Source organism: Labeo rohita, chromosome 16 (genome assembly GCF_022985175.1).
Source record: "Labeo rohita strain BAU-BD-2019 chromosome 16, IGBB_LRoh.1.0, whole genome shotgun sequence".
Lineage (NCBI taxonomy): Eukaryota > Metazoa > Chordata > Actinopteri > Cypriniformes > Cyprinidae > Labeo > Labeo rohita.
The window spans coordinates 35,936,363-35,959,645 of record NC_066884.1 but is presented as its reverse complement, the minus strand read 5'-3'; the positions used below and the strand labels follow the sequence as shown (position 1 = coordinate 35,959,645).

The 23,283-nt window shown below is 35.3% G+C and overlaps 1 protein-coding gene across 1 annotated transcript in view; it reads left to right on the top strand.

Moving 5' to 3' along the window:
• lars2 (leucyl-tRNA synthetase 2, mitochondrial) overlaps positions 1-23,283 on the top strand; it is a 97,311-nt gene that overhangs the window by 14,131 nt on the left and 59,897 nt on the right. The window contains exons 3-5 of the mRNA XM_051132052.1: positions 683-811; positions 12,493-12,584; positions 12,697-12,757. Coding sequence (XP_050988009.1) covers positions 683-811; positions 12,493-12,584; positions 12,697-12,757 — 282 coding nt within the window. The remainder of the gene's footprint in view (positions 1-682; positions 812-12,492; positions 12,585-12,696; positions 12,758-23,283) is intronic.

Genomic DNA, 23,283 nt, shown 5'->3' with positions numbered 1-23,283 from the left:
CTCTGAAATAGCTCACAGGTACATCTCATGAACCTTCAACTGTGGACTTTCTCATTTTTATTTTCACCTTTGTGTCCATATGTCTTTTTTTTTTAATTTATCTCATCAGTGTGTAAAAATGTGTTGTAGTGTGTGTGTTTTTTTTTAAAGTGTTTGTGTGTCATGTTGAGTGGAGGGCTTCATTTTGACCTGAATATAGGAAGTTTGGGGAATTAAGTTGGAAGTTATGGATTTTTGTTTGGAGTTTTCTAAAAAAGAGATATAATTTCAAGAAATGTGTTTAAGCAATTGAGAAAAACTGTAATTAATCTTTTATGATGTAATCAAATGAAAAGTACAGTACAGCTTAAATAATACACGGGTTTTATCAGAATTATGTAAGTGCTTTTTCAGAAATGATGATAGTTCACTCAAAAATGAAAATTCTGACATCATTTATTCACCCTTATGTCATTATAAATCTATATGAATGGAATACAAAAGAAGATATTTTAAAGAACTAAGTCCCATTGACGTCCATAGTATTTTTGTATATATTTTGAAAGTCAGTGAGACCTAAAGCAGTTTTCAGAGTATCTTTTGTGTCCACAGAAGGAAGAAAGCCATACAGGTTTGGAAAATCATGAAAAATCTTCTTCAAAAAGGAAAAGACATAGAATGACTCTTGTTTTTTCATGTTTAGAGCTCCCGGAAAAAGTTCTACGTCCTCTCTATGTTCCCGTACCCATCGGGTCGGCTGCATATGGGCCACGTGAGGGTTTACACCATTAGCGACACCATCAGCCACTTCCAGAGGATGAGGGGCCATCAGGTAATTTTACTCTTCAAACAGTCATATCAGAATGTACTGCTCTCTGTCAGCAGCACAGACATAGTTTGATGATTTATCCTCTCTCCTGCCTCATTTTTATATTCACCCACCCACACACAGACACACCAAAACACGTCTCATAAATGTAAAAGCTGCAGTCAAGGTCTGCTGGAATGATGTGTGTTTTAATTATGAGCTGTCTGAATAATGGAAACGGTGTGAATGTGGTCTTAATTAGAGCTCAAAGTTTGTCATGTGCTCACATTTTTTGAGAACAGCACTTTCTAAAGCCTGCGGCTCACAGTACTAAAGGACTGATGTTACGATTTGTGAGAATGTTTCTGAACAGTACTGTCTGTTTATAACAAGAAGAGACAGAAGGTCATCACAGACATCATTATCCTGATGCTAAGCTGATGTAGTGTGTTTCATAAGGGTAGGTGTTGTGACCTGAATTGATATGACTGCAGAAGTCATTTTATGTCATGGTAACAGTACATACAGTAATATATAGAGGAGTCATATTGCTGGAAATTCAGCATGTGATTTATAATCACGTGGCAATGCCTATTTTAGCACAGGCTCGTTGGGAAAATGTACCTCTGTCTACATGTACATACAGTTCACTCCCGTTTTCAGCTGAAATTAACTAGTGGTAATAAAACACCAACAACTTTTATTCCTTTTCACACAAATTCTGATCACAGGGGCAAATTATTGGTTAATAAAGACGTGTTTTCATGCAGAGTTCTATGTTACAGCCTCAAAACGCGCTTGGTAACACTTTATAATAACTTTTATTAATAAATCATTAACAAACATTATGTAATGCTTAACAGATCATTAGTTAATATATATTCACATATCTAGATATGTGAAATTATGTGATTGTTAATGTTTACTAATAAATGTATTAAATGTTACCTAATAATTAACATTTCATGTATATTAAAATGCTTATAAATGTCATTAAACTTCTAATTCATATGATCATCTTTAAAATGTACAAATGATTAATTAACAGATGTTATACAGTGATTAAAAGCTTTTGTTAATACACAACACTTCTGTTGTTATTGAGGAGTAAGGTTAGGCTCAGGTTTGGTGGTATGGGTAGGTTTAAGGGTTGGGTAACAGGTCAGCAGTGTACAGGGCCAATCTGATTACTAGGCAACATGATTCAGTCTGTTTTTATTGCATTATTGTGATACATGAAAAATGAAGGATTTTCTTGAAAATTTTTCCCCCCTCCTGTTGATGTATGATTCAAAGAATATTCTGTTTCACAAGTTCAAGCTTACATATAATTACCCGGAGTATAGTAATGCATATTTGGCGTGCTGTCCGGGGAAGGGCTCCGAGCTCGGGAATGGCTTGAACCCAGAGAACCCCCCAGGTGTAGTGAAAACTCGGAGTGAGGAGATGGGGTGGTGGAGGGATGCTGATAAACCGTCAAATGGATAGAGGCAAGTCAGCTGTATTTAAATTTGTAGCATTGATTAGCTTGTGATAATTAGGCTGGGTGTCTGACATGCTCCTCCCGAACCTTGTTAATAAAACATCATTTAATGATACAAATAGTATACCTGTAAGTGTTGAGGTAATAAAAACATGTTTTGCACCCAAATTACAATGTGTGTTATGTGTTTACCAAGCATTAAGCTAAACTGAACTAACCACCCTTTACATAAACGTTGTTACAGTAGCTAAAAATCCAATGGCAATAAAGATACTAAAAAAAAAAAAATCAAAATCAATGTTCAAACATTTACAAATGATGAATAGTCTCAACTTTAGATTGGGTACTGCAAAAACATGAACTATTGATTAATAAATGATTTGTAAATATGTGAAAATAGGGTGAATTCTGGTTATTTGGGATGCTTTTTGCAGTCAAAATGACAGCTCATAAAGTCTGTCTTTTCTCCTACAACTTCAGAATCGTCCGACATCGTTGTACCTTTTTGTTTGTAAACAGCGTTTGACTTACTTGCACTTTCTTAGTCTTTGCGTATTCGCTTTGTAAACACTGGGTCTGTGGTTCCGCCTGCGTTCGGCGTGACCTTTCGACGTGATTCAATAGTACGTAGCGTCATGAACGCGCATCCCAGAGCCTGTGCTACACAAGCTTTTGTGCTTAAAAAGTATACAAATTTTTATTTTCCAAAAAAAACAAAAACAACAGATCGTTTTGCTAGATAAGACCCTTCTTCTTCGGCTGGGATCATTTAGAGCCCTTTGAAGCTGCATTTAAACTACATTTTGGAAGTTCAAAATAGGGGCACCAGTGAAGTCCATTATATGGAGAAAAATCCTGAAATGTTTTCCTCAAAAATCATAATTTCTTTATGACTGAAGACAGAAAGACATGAACATCTTACATGAACAAATGATTTGTGAATTGTTGTTCTGGAAGTGGAGTTCTCCTTTAATAAATGATTTAAAGTGCTCCTATTATGCCATGTTAAAGGTTGCTAATATTGTTTTAATAGACTCCCAAAACAGGTTTACATGTATGCAAGGTCAAAAAACACTTTAGTTTTCTCCAAAAATAGATTTAATTTTACCCCATTTCTAAATGATTCATAAACGACTCATGCGAGGCAGTTCAAAGAATCAGTCTCTCTAAACCCCTCCTTTCCATGAGCCCTCACTGCTGTGATTGGTCAGATGGCGCAGTCCTTTATGATTGGTCTACCGCGTACAGCGTGTCGGAGAACGAAACGCCCATTGCCATAACTGACTGACAGCCCTGGATACTTGTCAATACATAGAAAAGATGGCATCGATTTTACCATACCAATTCAAGCCATATGAAACGGCTGAAGTGGTTGATCGACAAGTTAGCACGTCTACCGTGGAACGTGCTCGCAATTTGCTTATGTAAGCGAACCGGGCACACCTCTATGTTCTAAACTTCAACATTGTATAATGCATTAAGGCGGCTTTCACACCGAACGCGGAAAGCGCTGCACTGGCCGCTGGGTTCAGTGCAGCCCTTCAGAGCGCGCTTTGGTCGAGGCAGAAACAAGCCGTCCTCGCGCGGCGGAAGCAGTTGAAACGAATGGGTTTCATAGCACAGCGCTTTCCGCATTCGGTGTGAAAGCCGCTTCATGCTCCATCCTTTATCATATGTGAGCCGACTCTTTTTTTGATAGACAATAACTTTATTTATCGTGCACTGTCGGCTGCACAACTTTGCAGATAGTTTATGTTCACATACAGCTACATGACACACTGCATGAAAGATCATATTTGAAAAGGCATAATAGGAGCACTTTAAGATGTGCAAATAGTACAAATCTTAACAACAAATAAAGACCAAATATATTACCTTTACTGACTGTGATTATGAGTTAATGAATATATTAACATGAATAATTTGTGAAGTGCTTAAAATGACTAATTAAGCTATATTTTCACAACATTTGTAAATGTAAAAATGAGCATCAGCCAATATGTGAACTGAAGTTTAATGAGATTTGTAAGCATTCAAAAGTACATTAACAAATAAACTTGTAATCATTGTATAATTTCTGTTAAAATCATTTTTTAAAACACATTGAAAAGAGGCAATAGTCCAGTTCTTCTTCTCCTTAGCCCAGGTAGGACGCCTCTGACATTGTCTGTGGTTCAGGAGTGGCTTAACAAGAGGAATACGACAACTGTAGACAAAATCCTTGACACATCTGTGTGCGGTGGCTCTTGATGCCTTGACCCCAGCCTCAGTCCATTCCTTGTGAAGTTCACCCAAATTCTTGAATCGATTTTGTTTGACAAGCCTCTCAAGGCTGCGCTTCTCCCGGTTGGTTGTGCATCTTTTTCTTCCACACTTTTTCCTTCATCTCAACTTTCTGTTAACATGCTTGGATACAGCACTCTGTGAACAGCCAGCTTCTTTGGCAATGAATGTTTGTGGCTTACCCTCCTTGTGAAGGGTGTGAATGATTGTCTTCTGGACAACTGTCAAATCAGCAGTCTTCCCCATGATTGTGTAGCCTAGTGAACCAAACTGAGAGACCATTTTGAAGGCTCAGGAAACCTTTGCAGGTGTTTTAAGTTGATTCGCTGATTGGCATGTCACCATATTCTAATCTGTTGAGATAATGAATTGGTGGGTTTTTGTTAAATGTGAGCCAAATTCATCACAATTAAAATAACCAAAGACTTAAACTACTTAAAGGAAACGTATGTAGGATTGTGGCCAAAACTGGTACTGCAATCACTTTCAAAATACTGTAGAACGGCGTATCCCCTCCCCCTCCCCCCTGACTCGAGGTTGCCAGCTAAGCTGCAGGATTCCGCAGGAACATAGGCTGCTACAAGGAGCTTCCAATGGCAAGTGACGAGTCCTACACAATATGTCTTTTTTTCTTCTGTTACTTATGTTTATGCTTCACGAGAGATGTTTTGCGAAGTAATTATGTGTCGCAAAAATTTACTAAAGGCCACCTCCTCCATATGCGCTAACGTAACGTTACTTTGCACGAACATATATACCTTTGTTCGACTGTCGCGAATATTTGAAATGTCTATTTACATTAAGTACAAGTAAGTTAGCCAAACATAGATGAATCTTACCTGTCCAGGAGAAAATTAGCAACGTTGGCATCTGTCTTAAAATTCTTCTCCATTTTCAGCCGTCTCCATCTGTCAAAGGCATCTCCTATACAAATCCTTGTTTTATTTCGGACTTTGTCACGACGTACTTCGGATTCATAACGAGGTCTTTTAGGTTTCGTAACTTTATACATGTTTTATCCGACACGTTCGTAGCTGCAGCTGTAACTAGAGCAGAGCTGGCAACCCGGATGACGAAACTCTACTGACTTCGTGATTGGTAGATAGCTGGAGAGTGGCGCCTCAGACCAAAACTCAACATGACAACATCAACATCAGTTGAGGGCTGCAACTTTCACTTTTAAATGACAATATCCTGGCCGAACCACTGTTGTCAGTGATATAAGTATTTGAAATGAACATGATTTCTTAATGTCTAGTGACATGTCAGGGCCATTTTATGATTAACTGAAATAAATGTCTTACATACGGTTCCTTTAAGTCTGTGTGCATTGAATTAATTTAATACACAAGTTTTACAATTTGAGTTGAATTACTGAAATAAATGAACTTTTCCATGACATTCTAATTTATTGAGATACACCTGTATGAAGTAATGATTAGTTAAACACTATGTAATGTTTGTTAATGATTTATTAATGAAATTTATTAAAGTGTTACCGCTTTTCTGATACAGTAAACTTGCTCGGTAGCGCACCTGGTACAGCACTGCACTTGCAAAGCTCAAAGACTTTTAGAAGCGAACTAAAATGGTATTTTTGATTTAGCAAATTGCTTTTGTTAACACTATCAGTAGGTGTAGTGTAGGCATTTCACTTCATTTTTAAACTGCTGTGATATAAAAAAATGTTGCCAGATTCACTTTCATCTGTTTTGGATTAAACTAAACATGCTTTTAGTGCTGCTCATTAGACATTTCATGTTGAAAGAGCCACGAAATGTACAAGAAGCAATGTAATACCATTTTGCAGAAATGTCGCCACAGGCACATATGCAAGAATGTGCTGTAAAATAGTAAAAAATGCAAAAGGTAGTCATTATATTGACCAGAAAAATCATATTTTAATATTTTCTGGGATTTTTTCAATAACAAAAATTTAGAGTTTTCATATTCTGTATGGTGGTCAGTTCACAGCGATGACACAAATGGACTTTACCACTGCAATATTTACCCCCATAAACTAATTTTAAGGGAATTTTTTCCCCGTTTTTTTGTAATTTTATTAGATGTGTGCATTAATCTTATGTCAAATTCTTACTTTTTCTAAAAAAAATGTAATGAGAGTAATAACATACTGTAGGTCTAATACTAATCAACAGAAATTAGTATCATGCACTGCAGAGCGTGTAGCGTACAGACTGTTTAATGCAGCGTGGAGGTGGAATGAATGCATTTACAATTGCATAATGTTTTTTAAAAAAATATTAAATTAAGAAATGATTTTAAAAAATAATAATTGATACTTTTATGTGTGAAAATTAAACTGGTGGCAAGCCCTAATGTGTGAGTCAGTTCAAATGATTTGTTCAAACGGCTGATTCATTCAGTCATTGAATCATTCATTAAACTGATTTGTTTAGTAAGGAAACACCGCTATGGTTGCTAGCAGATGTAAAGCAGTTGTGCTGTGGTTTCATTTGGGATTTTTATGACAGGGAAAAAAAAACAAAAACAGACAACACTGACAATATTTTGTAACTCAAAATGATGATTTTTGCATGCGTGCTGATATTTAGGAATAACAGTATAACTCATGTGATATAAACATGAAATTGGCCTTGTATATTTTGATTTTGGGGACGTTAAAATAGGCTGCATCATGCAGTGAAATTGTGCACTAAAGGTGTCTTATTGTGTGGTTTTTGCCAAACAGCTGACATCCTTGATAACGTCATCTCATGCGTTTTTGAAAATGATAGTTACAATGTTGTTCAATTTCGGTTTCCAAAAATCTGCTCTTCTCTTGCTGGTCGTTTGTGGCCTTTATTATGTTTCAGGCATTATCGTAGATGAAATATGTCACACACCCCTGAGTCTGTCTTTTCTTCAGTAGATGTTTACACTTTGTTATTGTTTGCTGTTTATTCTTTCACTCACTCGTTATGTTTCCCAGCCTTTCTGTCTTACTGTCTCTGAGTCTCTCTCTCCCTCATGTCCTTTAAATCCTCCCCTCATCCATCTCTGTCCTCTGCGTGACGAACGTCTCTCTGCTCAAAGGCACAGGCAGCATCTGGTGTGTGTTGTAAGCACAGCACTAAGTGTGTGATGATTTAATGGAGCTTGACGAAGTGCTGCTGTTGATTGAATTGGAATCGACAGTGTTCAGTTTCGAAGGCTTCGCCAAAAAAGGCCGACAATGTTATCATCTCGCTATATTATCATTGACTTCAGCTATGATTTACCCCATGTTTGTTCTTACATGTATTGAGAACAAGTAAAAGAAGAAGCCTTGCTGCCTCATCGCAATCTTTAGTGACTTCAGTGCTGATGTCTCAGTAGAACTGTGGTCAGATGTTGAAGAAGATGACAAATTTGACATTATAAATTTATTTCTTTCAGCCTCTCCATCATATGACATTTTGTTCTAGTGCGTTGCACAAATGGCTTCCTGCCTAATAGTTGGACATGTTTCAGGAAAATGAAGTTTGCATAATTTCCGACATTTGAGAATCTTGAGTTGGATTGGAAACAGTCCCATAAGTGAGTTGCCTCACGTTGCTTTATCTAAATTGCATGTTGTTGTACTTTAATCAGGAATGTTGGGATTATTTATGTAATATTTCTGGTGTTATAGGTACACTCATAATCCACTTTTAGTGTATAGGTTTGGGCATCTACACAGGCAATCTTCTAACTGAACTAATTTAACTTTTAATTGATTAATAATAATTTGTTAAAAAGTAAATTTACTTTTTAATTGAATAATAATAATAATAATAATCATCATCATTTGGTAAACTGTACCTAAATATAATAACTATTTATTTTATTAATACTAAAACATTTTATTTTATTTTGTTTTATTTTAATGTTTTAGGTTGGTTAGACTGTTTTGAGTTTTATGGCTATTTAAATCCATACTTTTTTATAGTATTGAGGTGCAGTTTAATATATAATACGTTGAAACTGTAAAATGTTTCAATAAACTAAAGTGTTTCAATAAAGCAGGAGTTTGTGCCTCCCTTTGTACCATGGCAAAATCACAGTAATGCACGTTAATGTACATCGTTTTTTATTTTATTATTTATTTTATTATTTATGTTTTATTTTTAATAAAACAGGGACAACATGTTAAGAGGTAGCAGTGTTCAGATAACAGTTATATTAATTGTAAAAAGTAATTAATAATTTCCAACTGGCAAGTAGAGCATGTATATCTATTTTAACATTGCATTAATGCCAAACCTCCAAAATGTGAGTTTCAATGTCTGAAGAAATTTATTGTGTTAAAAGTGTGAGCGTAGCTTTAGCTGGCTTTTTTTTTTTTGGCATTATGTGGTAATGCTGTGCTAAAACATTTGGTTTTTTGGCAGATGTTTTGCAGTCATCAAAGCGCTCAGCTGTCTGGAGCAGGAGTGTTAGAACAAAAAACTGTATAGACAAGGATGCATTTTCAGCTGTGATTGACACTTGTGTTTGACAGTTCTGTCAATGTGTTGTTTTCTCCATGTTTCTGTCAAAAAAAAAAAAGTATTTACAGTGTTCACTCATGCACATGCTCAGACAGACACCCACCTCCACACACACACACACACACACACACACACACACACACAGACTCAGAAAAGAAGCTCAACCATGGATTCTCAAGAAAGTAAACCTGTTGAAACATGGCTGGCTTTGGTTCAGAATGAATTTCATCTGTTTGTTTCATGGGTGGGTCAGTCGTGCTGCAGATGGAGGAAATGTTATACAACTATTGTGCAATCTGCTGTGCAATCTTTATTCTGTTGCTTTTACTGCTAAAACCAAATACACCATCTACACTGACAATAGAAGAGCTTTTACCTCCTGGCCATCTCACAAAATATCTTAGCAATGTCCACTTCACTTTTTTTACACTTTTTTAAGTCACAGAAGGTCATTACTGAATGGGGTGGCTGTTTACAGAGTGCTGTTTCAAAGCATATTAAATGCAAAGTTGACTGGAAGGAAGAAATTGGGTAGGAAAAGGTGCACAAGCAACAGGGATGACCGCAAGCTTGAAAGACAATTCAAACACTTGGGAGAGCTTCACAAGGAGTAGAATGAAGCTGGAGTCAGTGCATCAAGAGTCACCACGCTCAGACGTCTTCAGGAAAAGGGCTACCAAAGCCACTTCTGAAACAGAAACAACGTCAAAAGCATCTTTCCTGGGCTAAGAAGAAAAAGAACTGGACTGTTGCTCAGTGGCCCAAAGTCCTCTTTTCAGATAAAACTAAATTTTGCATTTCACGTTGAAATCATGATCTCAGAGTCTGGAGAAAGACTGGAGAGACACAGAATCCAAGCTGCTTAAAGTCCAGTGTGAAGTTTCTGAAGTCAGTAATGATTTGGGGTGCCGTGAAGTCTGCTGGAGTTGGTCTACTGTGTTTTATCAAGTCCACAGCAGGACTTGATTTTGGAGCAGTTTATGTTATATATGTTTATACAGTTTATGAGTAATTTTTCTCAGTGTAGTTCTTGAAAAGGGATTTTTTTAAAACGAAATATCTCCTTTTGGAGTGGACTTTGAGATTTGTAATTTTGTAGATCTTTTTTATGCCCAAAGATACACACCACACACTGACTAAAATTCAAAAAGTGAAAAAGCATAATAGCACCCCTTTAAGATGTATGAACTTTAAACTATTGCTGCTGGCCATAATCCATAATAACATTTCCTCCAGTGTTAAAGTCCATCTGTTGTCTCTAACATCACAATCCACCCACAAACTTGTTTAGAACTGTTTTGGCTTGTAAACTTTGTGATTTCTGATTCAGATGAGACTATAATGCTTTTTTCACTTCTGATGTGCTTTCATCAGTTCGTTAATTAACAGATTAATGAAATGTTGTTTTCTTGTCATTATTAGCATTGTCTTGGGAATCACTAACTGTAAGTGTGAGCATTAGTAACAGTGATACTTGTGAAGAAGAGCACTAACAACAGCAACTTACAACAACGACTGAACAGTACCTGCAACATCTTAAGTGTGACGTTAGTGTGGCAGTGTGACTCCTTATTTTTATTAAAAATCTTCCTCAGAAAGGTAGACAGTCCTCTGGTGTTAAAATGTGAGCAGTTTATTTCTAGTGAATGTTGGAAAACAGTTTGTGGAGTCGTGTGACACTGAACTGGTTGTTCTGGTTTATTAATGCTCAGCACTTAACGAATGAGATGCAGCTGGTTACCACGGATACAGCATCTTCTTCTGTAGCGCTCGCTCTTCACACGTCTCTGCTGCTCACTTAAAGAAACAGCACATCCACAGCTCTGTCATTGTTTCCTCACTCGTGTGACATCTGAAACACAAACAGAGAATTTTACAAGAATTTTCACACAGCTTTTTCCACATTACAGGTTCATCGTGACCATGTCTGTCAAGCTTCAGAAACTAAAGAACAATACAAAAGTGTCAAACTTTTCTGAAGTCTTAATTACGTCTTTTTTTATTTTACAGTACAATAGTAATACATTTCTTTGTTGATTTCTTTACTTATTGTAATTTTAATTTAAAATTGTATTAAAAATGTTATTTATTTTCATTTAATTTTATTTTATTTTTAAATTGACATATTTTTAATGATAATGATTATTAATATAATGTTTTTTTTTATTTTACACTATAACAGTAATACATTTCTTTGGCTTTTTTAATTGTTAAAATCTCTAACTATTATAAATAATAAATAGCAAAATAATAATAATAATTGTTGTTGTTGTTGTTGTTGTTGTTGTTGTTGTTGTTGTTGTTGTTGTTGTTGTTGTTGTTGTTATTATTATTATTATTATTGTTTTTTTAAGAACAATAGTAATACATTTCTTTATTGATTTGTTTGTTATAATGGAAAAGATAATAAAACAAACATGTTTAATAATATTATTGATGTTTTTAGTTTACAGTAAAATAGTAATATATTCCTTTGTTGATTTATTTAATTATCATAACTTAAATGATAATAAAATAATATTGTTTTTATTTTACACTAAAATAGTAATATATTCATTTGTTGATTTCTTTAATTATTATAACTTTAATTATAATAAAATAAAACAATATTTTTAATAATATTTTTTTTGTTTTACACTACAATTTTAATATTTTTCTTCTTGATTTGATTGCTATAATTCCAATGATAACTATATAATATTTTATTATTATTATTATTATTATTATATATTTTTATTCTTGGTGGTTTATTTCACAGTACAGCAGTAATATTTATTTATTGATTGATTTAATTAATTGTTATAATTATTTGTATTATTATTGCTGCTGTTGTTATTCTTGTATACTCAAAAAAACTGGTTTCATGTGACTTCAGAAGACACTGAATATAGTGCTCTGCACCTGTTATATGTATTTTTGACTGAACTATACATTTAATCTTTCCTAACATGTGTATTTATCTCTAATTTGCTGCTTCTTCTTTCTCCCTTTGCATAAACAGACAGTCAATAAATGAAAAAGAAAGAGCGAGAGAGAAAGAAAGCCGACAAAGGACTGAGTCAGATAGAGCTGTTATTATATCCGTGATCATCTGCTGATGAGGGCACAATGACACGACTCCGCATTAGTCTGAAATACAGAGCATGCTTTCAGAGAGTTCATGCTCTCTATTTGCATTCTCCATTAAACACTTCATGACGACTGCATGTGTTTTATTAGTCACATCTCTCTGAGTTACAGTATGTCACGTATGTTGTAATTCTTCCGGCTGTAATCCATGCTGGAACAGGGAGGTTCATCAAACTTGGCTGAAAGCTGAAAAAACTGAAGTTTGAAGGTTATTTAGGCCTTATCAGCTATGAAAACTGGGACAAATACATTTTCAGCAAGTTTTCATTTTGGGTGAACTCTTCCTTTAAGTTAGATTTGCGTGGTTTACTAACAGCTCGATGTTATTTGACTTGCAGGTGTTGAACCCGATGGGCTGGGATGCGTTTGGTCTGCCAGCTGAGAACGCAGCCATCGAACGAGGCCTGGACCCAGAGGACTGGACCAAAAGGTGCGGAGCCGAGGGACACTTGATGCTTATCCAAACACTTAGGACTACACGCACATAACGATCCAAAGCACAAGCTCTAATCATCCCGTTCGCCTCTCTCTGTGTCTTACAGTAATATCGAGTCCATGCGGAAGCAGCTGGACAGTCTGGGGCTCTGCTTTAATTGGGATCGGGTGAGTGAGAGCCTGCATTCAGCAGATGTGGGACCTGACCTGTGCCTCTGTCTGTTAACTTCGGTGGCTTGCGTCATTGCATCAGTAGACTTTCTTACCTCAGACTCAGACACACACTGTCTGGGTTCAAGAGTTTCAGCATTAAAAGCCATTGCAGCAGACAGTGGAGCACAGCTGTTTTTATTACTTTCTTAAAATAGTTACAACAGAATAAAGATAAGGTCACACATTTCTTAAACCAATATATTATATCAGTTTTCTTGAGGTAATGGAAAATGGAGTCATGGAGATTTTGAAAATTGTTTTCTCTTTACCATATGCAATGTGAAGAGGGTTGCTGAACCAAAAAATCCATATTGTATTGAAATATACACTACTGTTCAAAAGTGCAAAAAAATATATTTTCTGGGGGTTGGTAAGATTTTTTTTATTTATTTATTTGTGATGTGATCTAGGAAAACCCAACACATGGTGAAATTTTACATTTTTTTAAGTTTTGATACCATATGCAAGCTCGGTTCAAGCCCTTTCCAAAACAGTTTTTATTTTGTATTGAAAGTAAAAAAAAAAAAGTTACAGCTATCTTAAGTTGGCTGATAGCTATGATTTTCAGGAATGGAAATTTGAGAAAAACGGGTTTAAAGGAGAAGTCCATTTCCAGAACAACAATATACAGATAATGTACTCACCCCCTTGTCATCCAAGATGTTCATGTCTTTCTTTCTTCAATCGTAAAGAAATTGTGTTTTTTGAGGAAAACATTTCAGGAATCTTCTCCATACAATGGACTGATGTGGTGCCCCGAGTTTGAACTTCCAAAATGTAGTTTAAATGCGGCTTCAAACGATCCCAAATAGAGCCCTGCACGGGCCTCAAATATAGGCCCTAGCCCGGCCCTTGTCCGACAACTTACCAGAATTCGTCTTTTTTCCCTCTTCTCACAAATAGCTTATACTACTGTTTCAGCTATTAAAATAGTTCAGTTTTATATGTAATGGCAAAGTGATTATATTTTGTTTCATTTTATTTATTAGCATAAGTTGATTTAGAAAAACGTTTGAAGCATTTTTTTAATTTTTGTTCGTTAAATATAAGTTTTTGTTTTTTAAAGTAACGACCGGCCAGCGGAAGACTTATCATAGTCTGTTTGATCAATTTTGCCTTCTCAAATCATCACGACTTGCCTAAAATTAACAGTTCAAGCTAAAAACAATGTTAGTTTAAATGTTAAACCTAGATAAATGTGCGCTATTAGGTGCATATTGAATTGTTTGTGTGGAGAGTGGAAGCTGAAGCCGCTTTGCAAGACATGGAGGCGCCAGTGCGATCACTTGCATTTTTTTCAGTGGAAATAATATTCTGTCATTTTTACTTATGAAGGTAAGAGTAATACATCATTTGGAACTGTAAAGGGTCTACTTTTATTTGTGTGCACACAATATCAACAAAACGCTGCAAACGGTGCTTTTATAAAATGAAGAACACAAACATGATGCGCTTTCTGACGTCTCAACAGGAGCGCTTCACAAAAATGAACCGAAACTCAGCGAATGCATACCTCACAGACATGATAAATCACCATAATTGGTGGATGTCTAAAATATAAAAATAAGGAGACGCCTAAAACAGGCCCGGAGCCTGGCCCTAGGGGCGTAAAAAAGCCTAGGCCTGTCGGGCTTGGGCTCCAATCCAGAATGCGGTTGTAAACGATCCCAGCCGAGGAAGAATGGTCTTATCTAGCAAAACAATCGGTCATTTTCATAAAAATAATACAATTTATTTACTTTTTTAATCTCAAACACTCACCTTGTCTTGCTCTTCCCAACCTCTGTTTTTGTTCCGGTTCATGACAGTTAGTGTATGTCGAAAAACTCCCATCTCATGTTCTCCCTCAAATCAAAAATCGTCTTATATCGCTGTTTTACCTTTTTGTTAAGGGTGTTTGATCTTCTTTGCATCTTCACTTTGCAAAGACTGGGTCGGTACTTCTGCAGTGATGTAGGATGATTTTGAAATGATTAAGGGAGTTGAGGGAGAAAATGCGATTGGAGTTTTTCGACATACCCGTACTGTCTTGAGTCAGAATACACAGAGTTCAGGGAGAGAAAGACAAGAGGAGTGTTTGAGATGAAAAAGTAATTAAATTGTATTTTTTAATGAAAATAACCGTTCGTTTTGCTAGATAAGACCCTTCTTCCTTGACTGGGATCGTTTACAACCGCATTTGGGATTGTTCGAAGCCGCATTTAAACTGCGTTTTGTAAGTTCAAAATCGGGGCACCATATTTGTAGTTTTAGTAGTAGTATAAGCTATTTTGTGAGAAGAGGGAAAAAAGCGAATTCTGGTAAGTTGTCGGACAAGGGCCGGGCTAGGGCCTATATTTGAGGCCCGTGCAGGGCTCTATTTGGGATCGTTTGAAGCCGCATTTAAACTACATTTTGGAAGTTCAAACTCGGGGCACCACATCAGTCCATTGTATGGAGAAGATTCCTGAAATGTTTTCCTCAAAAAACACAATTTCTTTACGATTGAAGAAAGAAAGACATGAACATCTTGGATGACAAGGGGGTGAGTACATTATCTGTAAATTGTTGTTCTGGAAGTGGACTTCTTCATGGGTTTAACGAGAGCTGTCTGTCAAGTCAGGAGCGCTATATATAACTGCATCATTACACAAACAGACTAACGCCTGTTTTCCGTTCTTTAGTCTCTGAACTTTTGATCACCCCTTGTATGTTTAGATAACACAGGTACCTTGTAGTTTACATTTAGTAAAGCAAGTGCAGCGCAACTGTTCACGCACTGTTCGTAAAACAGAATGTCATCAGACTCCTCCTCTTTAGTAACTTCATTGTCCCATCCTTCATCTCTGGATGTGAAATAGTCCATTATAACATTGTTTAGGGGACTGAATCACCAAGATTGAGCAGACTGAGACGAGTAAGATCATTTAGGTGAGCAGCTACAGTACTTCAGACTGTGTTGTTGCACTCTGCCATCTCACAATATTAAAAAATAAATAAAACTGAAAAATGACCATATATAATGACAATATTTTTCCTATTTAAAACTTGACTCTTCTGTAGTTAAATCGTGTACTAAGACTGCCGGAAAATTAAAAGTTTTCTAAGTCACTGTTAAGGCTGTCAAACGATTAATCGCATACAAAATAAAAGTTTGAGTTTGCCTAATATATGTGTGTGTACTGTCTGTAATTATTATGTATAAATACAGGCACATTCAAGTATATGTATTTATTATAATTTTTATAGAATTTATATTATATATAAATAAAAATATTTTGTACATAAACAACATATTTCTCTTAAATATATACATTAATTTGTGTGTATTTACATATACATCATAATTACACACAGTATACACACATATATTAGGCAAACTCAAACTTTTATTTTGTATGCGATTAATCGCGATTAATCGTTTGACAGCCCTAGTCACTATGGCTAGGAACTATACTCTCTCTCTGCTACCGCCAGACCCGGAGATCAGCTGAAAGGATTCAAAAATGGTACAAACTCAAGTGTTTAACTCTCGGGGAGTTGGAAAATGAGCCTATTTTCAAACAAGTGGAGTGCTCCTTTAACATAAGAGAAAAAGACAGTCATTTCTGCACTAGACAAATGAACAAGTGAAGATATTTTCAGAGACGATAGGCAAGATATGTTATAGAATAATAATTTAATAAAAACCTATTTTTCAAATTTCCTGAAAACGTCCTAGCACGACATCCAACGGGTTTTCCCAGATCGCATCACGTTTATTTATTTTCAAAAAAAGCCTTTATGCTTCTAAAGGCTGCATTTATTTGATCAAAGATACAGTAATAACAGTAATATTGTGAAATATTATTACAATTTAAAAGAACAGTTTTCTATGTGAATGTATTGCAAAATGCGATTTTATTCTTGTGATCAAAACTGAATTGTTTTTGGTTTTCAGCATCACATGATCCTTCAGAAATCATTATAATGTGCTGATTTGCTGCTCATATACATTTTTGATTATGATCAATGTTGAAAACAGTTGCGAAACCATGATATATACTTTATTATTATTTTTTGATGAATAGAAAAGCATTTCTTTAAAATACACATTTACCTATATACATACAATAAAATTTTGTAACATTATAGATGTATTTACTGTCACTTTAAATCAATTTAATGCATCCCTGCTGAATAAAGGTATTCAATTCCTCAAACAAACAAACAAACAAACAAACAAATAAATAAATAAATAAGCAAAACGGTACACAAACTTTCGAATAAAAACAAAATTATTAAGATTGAAAATGAATGGTTACAATAACAACAGGAATTATATTTTGATTCAAATATTTGTATATCACCTTTTAACTTATATAATATACTTAACAGAGTGTCTACAATAGCGCTCTGAATGAGTGTGATTTCACATGGCACATTTATTACTAAAAGCTGTTTATCCACCTTATTTTATGGGTCTGGCTTCTGGGCTCATCCACGTCCAGCAATTTTTAGCTGTACTAAACAGCTTGTTTTGCTGCTTGATAATGCAGATTGGTTTGTCTTACCATGTTATTTAAATGTATTGTCCTAATTATGAGCACACTGGTTTGTAGTGCAAACACTTTTACCGTTTACTGCGTGTTGTTATTGTTCTAGTTATTTTCCTATAGTGGATAATAAACTAGAAGTCTCACCCATAGGCTTACTTCTGCATTGAAGAGTAAGGTGGATAAGAGCCTTTAGATGTTACTCGGGATCTTTTTATTATAGACTTATTTCAGAATTGATTGAATAAATCTTTCCATAAATTGACACAAAGCATTTTAATGACTAAATCAAAACAGTAAAACTTTAACTAAAATTATTCATACCCTTGGTAAATATGATCAAAGAAAGCTGTGAAAATAAGTCTGCGTTGTTTATCCATTTGATGTTTCATTCAAAAATATTTATTTGCTAGACACGACTGGAACTTCAAACGGGACTGAAATCTATGGTCAGATGAAACTAAAAACAAGCTTTTTAGCAGCAAATGTTCAAGATGTGTTTGGTGCACACAGGGATTAAAAGTACCCCATGTGTGCAATGAAATTACTACTGTATCTCTAATGTTGTGGGCCTATTTTTCTGCCAGAGATCATGGATATCTTGTTCAGATAGATGCCATCATGGATTCTATTCTAACAAATACCAACAGATAAAAAATGTAAAACTGACTGTCCCTGCTAGAAATCTTATAATGGGCTATGATCGGATCCCCTAACAGGACAATGATCCACAAACCAACTTCAAAATCATAACAAAAATGGGTCACTGAGAACGAAACCAAGCTTTTGCCATGACCAACCCAGTACCCTGATCTGAATCCTATAGAAAATGACTGAAGAGAAGAAGCACCAACATCTGAAGGGTCTGGAGAGATTCTGCATAAACGAATGATCTCTGATCTCTGTCAGATGTTCTCTAAACTTATCAGGCATTATAGGTGAAGACTCAGAGCTGTTATCTCGGCAAAAGGAGCTTGCAAAAAGTATTGAATAAAAGGGTATGATTAACTGTGGCCAATGTGTATTTGAGAAAAAAGAAAAATTCATAATGAGATTTCTCTCCAATTTTAAATTCTTATTCTACAGTGAAAGGATAGATTTTTGTAATTTTTTTTTAAATAAAAGATCAAAAGGATTAATGATACAGATTTCTTTTCACAGCCTTCTTTGATCATATTTACCAAGGGTATGAATAATTTTGAGCACAACTGTATGTAGGACACAACGGGGCTAAAGGCATCCCCTAAGAAAAAAAGTGCTTTTTATTATGCCCGAAGAATATGGTTACAGAAAAATATATACGTTTGTATTGAACATTTATAGAGCAACATATTTTGTATGAAAATAAATCATACAAGTTGTTTATTTTGTTAAATCTCATAAATGTATGAGGTGGCAAGGAGGGCCTTCTACCCCATACACGTGGTAAAAGGCCCACCAGCGTGGGGTAAAAGGCGCACAGTATTGATACAAATACTTTAACTAAAATAATGTTTATTTTTTTTAATAAAAAAAATGCTTATTTTCATAAATAAAATAATTATTTTTTTGTTCAATAAATACACTGTCATTAAAATATGTTAATATAAATCATATATTTTAAAATTCAGAAACAAAATCATTTCAAAATGTAAAGTTTCTGAAAGCATCGGAGATCCCATAATAATTTAATATAGATGTACAGTAGTAACAACAAATTATATTTTATTATATGATATGATTAATAGCATGTTTTTAAATATGATGGTTTTATTCTAAACATGGTGATCTCTAAGATGGACACCCAACATAATATATGATATTTACCATCTGAATTTAACAATGTCATGTCAACAAATGGAAAAGTCAGCCTTCTGTTAATTATCACATTAATATTGTGCCTTTTAGTCCCAACAACAGGGGTACTTTATACCCCAAATACCATACTTTTACATATTCTTTTGTTATTTAAAAAACTGCTGTTTTAATTATCTTAAACAAAACTGAAAATCATTAAGAAGACATTTGTCCCAAGATATATTTAATCATTTTAGCGATTCTCATTTGCTAATTAAATCTACAACATTTTTAAAAACATAAAATATTAGATCAAGTAAGCACAGAATCGACTCTGCTCTGCTGCCCGCGATCGCGTCAAGGATCAACCAATATCGCTTGTGTATGTTGAAAACCGGATGTCTTGGAACGTGCTACGCCACATTTTTCTGCCGTCTAGTGGTTTATTGGAAAATAATATCAAAGTCACCTTTTACCCCAGGGTGCCTTTAGCCCCGTCATACCCTATATATATATATACAGTACCCTCCATAAGAATTGGAACAGTAAAGACAAAATTGCTTTGTTTGCTGTGGAGTCAAGACATTTGCAAATATGATTAAAAGATGAATATGAGACAAAACTAGAGAATGTCACATTTAATTATTAGCTGTTTCAACACATACATGTTTTACCAAATAAAAAGGACAGCACTTTTAGAGTTCATCCCACTCATTAATGTGAGCAAAAGTATTGGGACAGTTTACAACTTAAGGCAGATGTAAAAGACTAAAAGCTATTATTTTGTTGCAGATTCCTTGCGTGCAATCAGAGCAGCGAGTCTGCCTTTAGTCTCCTCTTCAGCTGGTGAAATTCATGTTCTATCAGATTTAAATCTGGAGATTGATTTGGGTATTCTAAGACTAAGGCATTTTTTTTCCCTGATAAACTCCTTGACTGAACTGGCAGGGTGTATTGGATCATTGTCCTGATGCAATGTGAAGCGCTTTCTGATGAGTCTGAATACTTTCTTGAATACTGGTAGCCAAGATGGTTTTGTACCTTTCCAAATTCACTCTGCTGCTGCCATCATACATTAAGTCATCATAAAAACTGAAAGAGCCTGTTCCAGAGACAGCCATGCATGCCCATGCCATGATACCACCTTCACCATGCTTTACATGTGAGGTTGTATGCTTAGGATCATTTGCAGTTCCCTTTTTTCTCCACACTTTTTTCCCATCACTTAGATAAAGGTTGGTCTTTGTCTCTTCTGTCTATAAAACTCTGTTTCAAAACTCTATAGCAGACAGTAGTTTGTCAGAGCATCAACCCAGCGCTCTGGAAGTTGTTGGTGGTTTTACAGACATGTATTTTAGGGTTCATTTTCACAGCTTTTATGATTTGCCTTTCATCAACTCCTGTTGTTTTTCTCAGCTGATCAGGTCATTGTTGGCTGCTGATGTCTCTGGTGGTCTCCAAACTCTTGGTTTCTCCATGCCCTTTGTTTATTCTATTGCTCTAATTGACTTCCTCTTTTCTTTTATCATCCAAATTGCTTGCTTTTCTCTCAGAGTCAGCTCCATCGTCTTCATCCTGGTTTGTGTGTCGTCATTGAATGCAAGACTTAGAATGCAGAAGCAATGGATATAACTGATACAGCACATTCCCTGCTTTTAGTATCTGAACAAATAATGCAACAGGACACAGCTGATCAGTCAGAAAGACCTGTGGGACAATAATTATGCACACATCAGATAGTGGGATAAACTCTAAAAGTGCTTTAGCTCTAAAATCTTCTTAGCTGGTAAAACATTTATGACTAAAGGCAGAAACTCCCCAAAACAAGCAACAGTTGGAATTGGCTGCACAACTGGACAGGGGTGGGAATTACAGCTACAATTTACAATACATCACCCTCAGTGTAATCTGTCAAAATGACAGACGGCCTTTAGATTTTTCCATCACTGATAAAAAATTGATGGAGAATTTTTGGTTAATGCAACCTCTGAAAGTTTGTGAACCCTTTCGAATTTTCTATATTTCTGCATAAATCTAACACAAAACATCATCAGATTTTCTTAAATCTGATTTCAAGTCCTTAAATATGACAAAGAGAATCCAATCAAATAAACAAGGCAAAAATATATACTTTGTCATTTAGTTATTGAGAAAAATGATCCAGTGTTAAATATTTGCAAGGTGCAAAAGTATGTGAATCTTTGCTTTCAGTATCTGATGTGAAACCTTTTGAAGCAATAACTGCAGGTAATGTTTTTTTGTAACTGCTGATCAGTCCTGCACAACGATTTGAAGGAATTTTAGCCCATTCTTCAGTACAGAAACACTTAAACCCTGTGATGTTGCTGGGTTTCCTCCGAAGAACTGCTGCTTCAGGTCCTTTCACAACATATTTATTGGATTAAGGTCCGGACTTTGACTCGGCCATTCCAAAACATTACCCTTGTTCTTGTTTAACCATTTTTTGATAGAATGACTTGTGCGATTGGGCATGACCCACTTTCTCCTTAGATTGTAGTTCATGCACAGATGTCCTGACATTTTCCTTTAGAATTTGCTGATATAATTCAGAATTTATTGTTCCATCAATGATGGCTAGTCAGCCCAGATGCAGCAAAACAGGCCCAAACCATGATACTACCACCGCCATGTTTCACAGATGGGATAAGGTTCTTCTTATGCTGGAATGCAGTGTTTTTCTTTCTCCAAACATAACACTTTTTATTTAAACCAAAAATAATTTTTTGGTCTCATCCGTCCACAAAACATTTCTCCAATAGCCTTCTGACTTGTCCACATGATCTTTATCAATCTCCTTGCAACCCTGCTATGCACACCGTGGTCGTTCATTTGCAACCTCAGAAACTATTATACATGCTTTGCTTTGGAGTGGTCTTTGTTGGTTGACCACTTCTGGGGAGGGTAACTGTAGTCTAGAATTTCCTCCATTGTACACAGTCTGTCTGACTGTGGATTTGTGAAGTCCAAACTCTTTTTAGAGATGGTTTTGTTACCTTTTCCAACTTGATGAGCAACAACAACTCTTTTTTTTTTTTTGAGGTCCTCAGAGATCTCCTTTGTTTGTGCCATGATTCACTTTCACAGACATGATCAGACTTTACTAGATCCCTGTTCTTTAAATAAAACAGACACCTAATTGTCATCCTATATATATATATAAAAGTTATATATAAAAAAGTTAGTCAAAGTTAACCAAGATCGGGTATTGTTTTGGTTTTAGGACAACTTTGATGAAAGGTTTTGATCCACTTCAAATGTTGAGTACTATATATATAGTCCATAAACAGTTCTCTCCTTTGTAGTGCATTTAAACCCAGAGTGCCTTTTAGGAGGCTTTTTGTGGGTGCTGTGCGTGGCCGTGTTTCTGTCATCTCTGGCAGCAGGACGGTGTTGGACTGTAGCTGTGGTAATATCCAGCTGATGAGCAGCTCTGGGTTTGTGCCAGACGTGCCACTTGGAGTTCAGTTTTGCCTAATTGGATCAGAGAGTGTCTTCTTCATGCTCTCAGAGTTCGTTAAGTGCTACAAGCTCAGGCTCTGGCTGTCTGATGCCTTTTACTCAAGATTGCCTTCAGTTTAGTCACGTTAGCACAGAGACCAGACTGACGGAGAGCTGACCGTCAGAGTGGAGTGTGCTTCTTTCTGGAAACTCGTTTAATTGCTAATTTTGTAATGTTTTGTGAAGCCACCAGTAATAATTGTTTTAAATAATTAAATATAATTTTATACTATTTTCAGAATTTTACAATAATTGAGAAGTCATTGAAAATATGAAATAACACAAAACAATGTATGGAAATTGACTTATCGAATAACAGAAAAAATGTTTAACCTGAAATTTAATTATTTACTTTTTATAACCTGAAATTTTATTATTTTATTATTTATGCATTTTTATTATTTGGATTGAAATGTTTGAAAAATTTTGAAAAAATTCTAAAATGTGCATTTTTGGTTGTACAGTATGTCATATTTGACACACCAGGCTTTTATGGCTCATATAGTATGAATATGGAGCTAAAAAAAAATACATCTCAGTTTTATTCAAAGGCCCAAACTGAGCAACAATATGGCCAAAAAAGATGATATTATTTTTACTGTACATTAATGAGATCTTTATAACAGTACAGCAGACTAGTTATATGAAATTATAAGTCAGTCATCACTCTAT